General features: G+C 43.2%; 1 protein-coding gene across 2 annotated transcripts; it reads right to left on the bottom strand.

Annotated features, from left to right (window-relative positions):
• Nucleotides 1-673: 673 nt before the first annotated feature.
• On the bottom strand, nucleotides 674-7,357 carry NANOG (Nanog homeobox). Of its 2 annotated transcripts, XM_063647239.1 has the most exons (5): nucleotides 7,011-7,122; nucleotides 5,004-5,122; nucleotides 3,137-3,399; nucleotides 1,797-1,883; nucleotides 674-1,661 (listed from the first exon to the last, which is right to left on the bottom strand). In XM_063647239.1, exons 3-5 carry the CDS (start codon nucleotides 3,377-3,379, stop codon nucleotides 1,245-1,247), a joined length of 747 nt encoding a protein of 248 aa, XP_063503309.1. In that variant the 5' UTR covers nucleotides 3,380-3,399; nucleotides 5,004-5,122; nucleotides 7,011-7,122; the 3' UTR covers nucleotides 674-1,244. The 2 variants fall into 2 exon arrangements, with proteins under 2 accessions (XP_063503309.1, XP_054300327.1); XM_054444352.2 differs by lacking the exon at nucleotides 5,004-5,122 and having other exon boundaries at nucleotides 675-1,661; nucleotides 7,011-7,357.
• Nucleotides 7,358-7,872: the final 515 nt, after the last annotated feature.

The raw sequence follows: 7,872 nt of genomic DNA, 5'->3' as shown, positions 1-7,872 counted from the left end.
AAAACCACTCTGGTGACCTGCATCATGCCACTTCAGAGTGAAGGGAAGTGCTCTGAGATCAGATACATTTAGGGCAGGCACAAGATGGGAAAAGAACAGTAAAGGATGATTAGTATAATTCACAGATGCCTGCGTAGCTGCTCTTAAGGTGAGAACATAAATCTATTTCAACTAGCCTTAGAATTTACTTACATATTGGTCTCTGATTGAACTTTAAATGTTAGCATCAATTATAGATTCATACACTGAAATAACCCATTATATTTGTAGATTACCTACAATACACTAAGTGCCCTTTTTTCTAAAACTGGCATATTTATTAATTATTTATTTATTTATTTTTGAGATGGAATTTTGCTCTTGTCGCGCCAAGCTGGAGTGCAATGGTGTCATACTGGCTCACTGCAACCTCCACCTACCAGGTTCAAGCGATTCTCCTGCCTCAGCCTCCCAAGTAGCTGGGACTACAGGCATGGGCCACCACGCTCAGCTATTTCTACGCATTTCTAAGACAGCAGTCTCCTCAGCTAATTTCCTTCTCCACCCCAACCAAAAATTTAACAAAGATTTATGTTTAAGATGTATATTTACTCATTGAAACACTAGGTGAAATCAGGGTAAAATCAACTAAAGGAAAAATAGTTGTTTCATTCATTTGAACTTAAACCAACTAAAGTCGTAGTAATGTCATTATGATGCAGCAAGTATGAGACCTCTTTCTACAAAGATTAGCATAACCAACAAACTAGGGGATATAGTAAAACAGAGCCAAAAACAGTAAGAAAATCAATTAAGTATGTTACAGCTTAACCCTTTACCTCAATAGTTTTTAAAAAATAAGCAAAGCCTCCCAATCCCAAACAATAGGAATATATCTTCATCACACCAATTTGTACTTGTATTTCTTATTCTTGAGGTTAGATTCTAAACCCTAAAGATATCCAAACTAGTATTAGATCTACTTATCTATAGCCAGAGTCAGCTTCTATCAATGTTGTCCTTAGCAGCCAAGGTTATTAAAATGTCTTTTCTCCAGGAAGATCCAATAGGAAAAAAAAGAAAGAAACCTCTCTGATTAGGCTCCAACCATACTCCACCCTCCATGAGACTGACTGGATAGGCATAATGGAAACCAGAACATGTGGTTTCCAAACAAGAAAAATCCTATGAGGGATGGGAGGAGAGGAGAGGAAGGATTCAGCCATGTCCAGACTGAAATTGAGTAATATCAATTTCACTCATCTTCACATGTCTTCAGGTTGCATGTTCGTGGAGTAGTTTAGGAATAAATCCATGGTTTGTGGAGTACTAAAATACCTAGCGGTCTGCTGTATTACATTAAGGCCTTCCCCAGCAGCTTCCAAGGCAGCCTCCAAGTCACTGGCAGGAGAATTTGGCTGGAACTGCATGCAGGACTGCAGAGATTCCTCTCCACAGTTATAGAAGGGACTGTTCCAGGCCTGATTGTTCCAGGATTGGGTGCACCAGGTCTGAGTGTTCCAGGAGTGGTTGCTCCAGGACTGGATGTTCTGGGTCTGGTTGCTCCAGGATGAATTGCTCCAGGTCTGGTTGCTCCACATTGGAAGGTTCCCAGTCGGGTTCACCAGGCATCCCTGGTGGTAGGAAGAGTAGAGGCTGGGGTAGGTAGGTGCTGAGGCTTTCTGAAAGAGAAGGAGGGATTAACAGAAAGGGTACAAGGACCACCAGAACTGTCTGTGACTGCAGTTGTGTGTTTCAGGGATGGACAAGATTGAAAGATCACCTAAAGGAAAGAACAGAATGAAGTTTCCTGTTACCTGAGTCACACCATTGCTATTCTTCGGCCAGTTGTTTTTCTGCCACCTCTTAGATTTCATTCTCTGGTTCTGGAACCAGGTCTTCACCTGCAGGAAAAAATGACAGAAATTGTAAAATATTAGTAATACAGAGGTACTTTGAATCAAAGAATATTACTAACTTTTATTCCTGGCCAGGCGCCATGTCTCACGCCTGTAATCCCAACACTTTGGAAGGCCAAGACGGGCAGATTGCTTGAGCCCAGGAGTTCGCTACAGGCTGGCCAATATGAGGAAACACTGTCTCTACAAAAATACAAAAAATTAGCCGGATGTAATGCTGCACGTCTGTGGTCCCAGCTTCTCAGGAGGCTGAGGCGGGAGGATTGTTTGCACCTGGGAAGTGAAGGTTGCAGTGAGCCGAGATTGCATCACTGCACTCCAGCTGGGTGATGACAGAACCAGACTGTCTCAGAAAAGAGAGAAATGAACATTTTGGATAGAAAATAAAGGCAAGGGCCAGGTGTGGTGGCTCACACCTGTAATCCTAACACTTTAGGAGGCCAAGGCAGGTGGATCACTTGAGGTCAGGAGTTGAAAACCAGCCTGGCCAACATGGTGAAGCTTCATCTCTACTAAAAAATACAATAAAATTAGCCAGGTGTAGTGGCGGGTGACTGTAATCCCAGCTACTTGGGAGGCTGAGGCAGGAGAATCCCTTGAACCCAGGAGGTGGAGGTTTCATTCATTTGTACTTAAACCAGCCAAAGTAATGCTAACGTCATTACGATGTCTCATTATGAGGCTACTGCACTCCAGCCTGGGAGACAGAGTGAGACTCCGTCTCAAAAATAAACAAAAGAAAAGAAGGAAATAAAGCCTAGAAGAGGATAAGCCAATTAATGAAAGAAAATGGCCAACAAGTAATAAACAATGATTGGACTTATTAAATGCACACAGATAAAAACAAAACAAGCTGGAGGTTGCTGGCAGAAAGAAAAAAAAGGAAAAAAAAGTTTTTATTTTAATGAGAACCAGTGTGAGTTAGGGATTCTCATAACCTGGAAAGTGGAGTTACATACTTCTTTTTTATTAAGGAAACGTTGGAAAGATTTTCACAATATTGGTCTGTGCAAGAAAGTGGTTAAATTATGACATAATTATTCACATAATAGAGTATTTAAGGAAAGAAAGGTGAAGAAAGTTACAAAAGCATTTCATCCTCATAGTTAAATTATTTGCAAGAGGCGATGTACAGACATATAGTACACACATCTACATGCATCCACAGAGATCTTAGCCATGCAAATTAGTCTAATTTTTGTTCACCTTATTGCAAGCCAAGGACAAAACAAGCCTACCTGTTTGTAGCTGAGGTTCAGGATGTTGGAGAGTTCTTGCATCTGCTGGAGGCTGAGGTATTTCTGTCTCTGAAATCTATCATTGAGTACACACAGCTGGGTGGAAGAGAACACAGTTCTGGTCTTCTGTTTCTTGACCGGGACCTTGTCTTCCTTTTTTGTGGCACTATTCTCTGCAGCAGTGGGTTGTTTGCCTTTGGGACTGGTGGAAGAATCAGGGCTGTCCTGAATAAGCAGATCCATGGAGGAAGGAAGAGGAGAGACTGTTGGGAACAAATAAAAGGACACTTTTGTCTAAAATTTTTCAAATATTAAAATATCCTGTTAAAAAAATTGTTTTCAGAGTACTTTGATAATTCCCAGAACCCCAGATCTAAGTAAGAAGAAGCAACTTCTTCTTTTTTTTTTTTTTTTTTTTTTGAGAAGGAATCTTGCTCAGTCGCCCAGGCTGGAGTGTAGTGGTGCGATCTCAGCTCACTGCAACCTCTGCCTCCCAGGTTCACGCAATTCTTCTGCCTCAGCCTCCCGAGTAGCTGAGACTACGGGCGCACGCCACCACACCCAGCTAATTTTTGTATTTTTAGTAGAGACAGGGTTTCTCCATGTCGGCCAGGGTGGTCTCGATCTCTTGACCTCGTGATCCGCCTGCCTCGGCCTCCCAAAGTGCTGGGATTATAGGCGTGAGCCACCGCGCCCGGCCAAGAAGCAACTTCTTAACCAGCCCTGGCACTTTGGGCAAGCTTTGTACAGTATTACTCCAAGAAGTCTTATCAGTATCTCCATTTTGTATATAATAGACTGCACTGGGAGAGATCTATAATGGTGGCCAATGCATTGCTGAGCGGCGCTACCACTTTTTTTTATTAAGATGGGAGTTTCACTCTTGTTGCCCAGGCTGAAGTGCGATGGCGCAATCTTGGCTCACTGCAACCTCCATCTCCCGGGTTCAAGAGATTCTCCTGCCGCAGGCTCCCGGGTAGCTGGGATTACAGGCATGCACCATCACGCCCGGCTAATTTGTATTTTTAGTAGACACAGAGTTTCTCAATGTTGGTCAGGCTGGTCTCGAACTCCTGACCTCGTGATCCGCCTGCCTCAGCCTCCTGAAGTACTGAGATTACAGGTGTGAGCCACCTCACCAGGCCGGCGCTACCACCTTTTGCTTTAAACTGAGGCTCAAAAGCCCCCACACTGGGTGTTAATAGGTCAAAATGGAGATCCACCAATTTTCACGTATTGCATCTCACGCTACATCACTTTCTGTTTATGATCTTCATCAACACCTACATAATTGCTTAAATGACGTGATTAGAATGGGGGATTCTAGAAAACCAGCACCTCGGCCAGGTGGGGTGGCTCACGCCTGTAATCCCAACACTTTGGGAGGCCGAGGTGGGCGGATCACTTGAGATCAAGAGTTCAAGACCAGCGTGCCAACATGGTGAAACCCCATCTCTATTAAAAATTACAAAAATTAACCAGGAGTGGTGGCGCATGCCTGTAATCCCAGCTACTGGGGAGACTGAGGCAGGAGAATCGCTTGAACCCAGGAGGCGGTGATTGCAGTAAGCCAAGAGTGCCACTGCACTCCAGCCTGGGCGACAGAGTGAGACTGTGTCTCAAAAAAATAAAAAACAAAACCAGCAACTGACTGCCCAGTTCTCAGTGCTAGGACCAGCAGGATATGTGAATTTGGATAAGCTTCAGTTTCAATCCAGGCTTTCCCTTTACTAGCTCTGACCTCATCTCCAAAATTATTTTATTAATTAAAATGAGGTAACTAATTGAAATTCTCTAGCATAGGGCCTGGCATATACTGATTTTGTAACTAGAAATGAATATCCAGATTTAGTCATCACTTAAATACCTAATTGCTCTGCGGTTTTCCCAGTGTTCAACTCTCAATGCTACCCCTGCAGTCACAGAACAATCGGACAGGCTCTAAAACAGCAAAAATTCACAATCTCTTCTCTCTTGCAAGTAGATCTGAAAAGCAGAGGAAGCCTTTCAACTAATGATTAGAATTGGGGAAAGTCCTAAATATTAGCTAGTTATATAAACTGTCACTTGATGTGTGCTAAAGAAAACATCCCCACTTGCTCATTCCCAAACCCAGCAATGTATTTTTAACATTTGAAATTATAAAGGTGGCCAGGCGCGGTGGCTCATGCTTGTAATTCCAGCCGAGGCAGGTGAATCACTTGAGGTCAGGAGTTTGAGGTCAGGAGTTTGAGACCAGCCTGGCCAACATAGCGAAACCCCTTCTCTACTAAAAAATACAAAAATTAGCCAGGCGTGGTGGCATGCACCTGTAATACCTGCTACTCGAGAGACTAAGACAGGAGAAATCACCTGAACCTGGGAGGTGGAGGTTGCAGTGAGCCGAGATCACGCCACTGCACTCCAGCCTGGGCAACAGAATGAGACCCTGTCTCAAAAAAGAAAAGAAAGAAAGAAAGAAAGAAAGAAAGAAAAGAAAGAAAGAAAGAAAGAAAGAAAGAAAGAAAGAAAGAAAGAGAAAGAAAGAAAGAAAAGAAAGAAAGAAATTATAAAGGCAAGAACATTAATGCAAAGTTTAGAAAAACTGGGTGAATAGCCGTGCAGAGTGGGTCAGCGCCTGTAATCCCAGCGACTTGGGAAGCTGAGGGTGGAGGATCACTTGAGGTCAGGAGTTCAAGACCAGCCCGAGCTACAAAATGAGACCATCTCTACAAAAAGACTTTTTTAATTAGCTGGGCATAGTGACACACGCCTCTTGTCCTAGTAGTTGGGAGGCTGAGGCAAGAGGATCACTTGAGCTCAGGGTTGAGGCTGCAGTGATCCATGATCACACCATTGCACTCCAGCCTATGTGACAGAGTGAGTCCCTGATTCTAAAGAAGAGAAAAGCAGGGTGACATTCAAATCTAAGGCTCAAATATAGCAATCATGTTTACTTATTCCTTTTCCACAACCTACTCTTTACTACTGTAGTCATAATGTAAATGTGCTTTTTAAGCTATTTTACAGCGTTCAGTGTTACCAATGGCATTCTTGGTAAAGTTGGTTCATTCTCAAGTTTTTGAAAATTACTGAAAAATTGATTTTCAAAAAAGTGGTAGCGGCTCTATGAGTATCCCGAGTATCCCCCACCCCTTGCACCTACCAGTCAGAAGCATGAGTACTAACACAGGTTTTGAAGCCAAACTGGACTTCTAGCTACATTCTGTTTGACTGTCAGTAGATTAAACTTTCTGGAATTATCTTTACCATAAAGTTGGGTCAACACTTCCCAGGACTTAGGATAAGTAGACATGGGAGATGCTCCCAAACTCAGAGCTGCCCAGTAACATCCAGAAACCCAGAGAATGGAGAAGAGACAGCTGTTACTGACATAGAAAGAATTACCCAAATTATATATTAATTACAGAAATCTCATCGTGATTTGTCATGCCATTTTTGGCAAAACAAAAACATCATGCTCATCCCTGAGCTATGATGTTAGGTCTTCCGGCTAATTAGCAATAAATCTGCTATAGCTGTGTGTCCAGCGCTATGTGAAGATGTACACATCACCTTCGTTTAACTATAATGATACATTTTTGTTTCCACCAGGCCTAAGCCCATAGGTTCTCAAATTTACTGCACACTGTTCAACTGCCGAATTCTGTGTCCTTCAACTCAATGCACACTCCTGAGACCTGGGACATAGTTCAAAGGGCAGGTGCCACCAAGTTACAATTGAAAAAGGGGTTTCCAGAGGATTAGTTGATAATAACACTTGCTTATAGTAATGGTCTATCATTGCTCAAGAGGGAAATGATCCCTTAACCCTCTCTCCTTCTCTCTTTTCCCTTAAGGAACTTGGCCTTTCAAGGATAAATTTTTTTCTTACCAGTCTCTGTGTGAGGCATCTCAGCAGAAGACATTTGCAAGGATGGATGGTTTTCTTCAGGCCCACAAATCATGGGCATAGGTGAAGATTCTTTACAGTCGGATGCTTCGAAGCAAGGCAAGCTTTGGGGACAAGCTGGATCCACACTCATGTTAGTATTGAGGAAGAGGAGGAAGAAATTTAAGAGGTGGACTGGAAAAAAGGTTAAGGCAGCTTTACGTCTTTTCTGGAAGATGTTAGAGAAATAGGACCTCCAGAAGGAAAAGTATCAAGAAATTGGGATAAAGTGAGTCGCCTACACAATAACAGGAAGCAACCAGCTCAGTCCAGCAGAACGTTAAAATCCTGGAGTCTCTAGATTTATAATGAAGGCTCTATCACCTTAGACCCACCCCTCCTGGCGGGCACACCCCCCACCGACCCACCCTTGTGAATTCTCTGTTAATCCCGTCTACCAGTCTCACCAAGGCCATTGTAATGCAAAAGTGGCTGCAGAGTAACCCGGACTAGGTGGGGAACTAGAAAACCGGGCAACAGAACCTGAAGACAAACCCAGCAACAAATGCTTCGAGGTTCACCATGTTTCCAACTTTTAAATCAGGAATATGGTTCAACAGGAATGGGATAAAACTTTAATATTTTTAAAAATAAAGAAAAAGGCCGGGCGCGGTGGCTCACCTCTGTAATCCCAGCAATTTGGTCTCTTGTCTATCCCTCCTCCCAGGTAGTCGACTTCTGGCTTTTTCCCTCTGGCTCTTTAGCTTCTTCTCAGGTCTGGTGATTTGTCATGTCTTTCAAGACTACTCCGTGCCCACCTTGTGTGGGTGTGTGTGTGTTTCTGGGGGAAGGGAGGTGTTTTCCA

This window comes from Pongo pygmaeus, chromosome 10 (genome assembly GCF_028885625.2).
Source record: "Pongo pygmaeus isolate AG05252 chromosome 10, NHGRI_mPonPyg2-v2.0_pri, whole genome shotgun sequence".
Classification (NCBI taxonomy): domain Eukaryota; kingdom Metazoa; phylum Chordata; class Mammalia; order Primates; family Hominidae; genus Pongo; species Pongo pygmaeus.
Note: the sequence above shows the minus strand (reverse complement) of the source record. Positions and strands in the feature narration are given on the sequence as shown.

Bases quoted from the DNA above. Each gene is read 5' to 3' on its own strand.
- NANOG (XM_054444352.2), bottom strand. From the start codon at position 7,161: ATGAGTGTGGATCCAGCTTGTCCCCAAAGCTTGCCTTGCTTCGAAGCA. The intron at 3,400-7,010 runs GTAAGAAAAAAA...TGTTCCCAACAG, and splicing joins GATGCCTCACACAGAGACTG to TCTCTCCTCTTCCTTCCTCC. The intron at 1,884-3,136 runs GTAGGCTTGTTT...TTTTTCCTGCAG, and splicing joins TGAACCTCAGCTACAAACAG to GTGAAGACCTGGTTCCAGAA.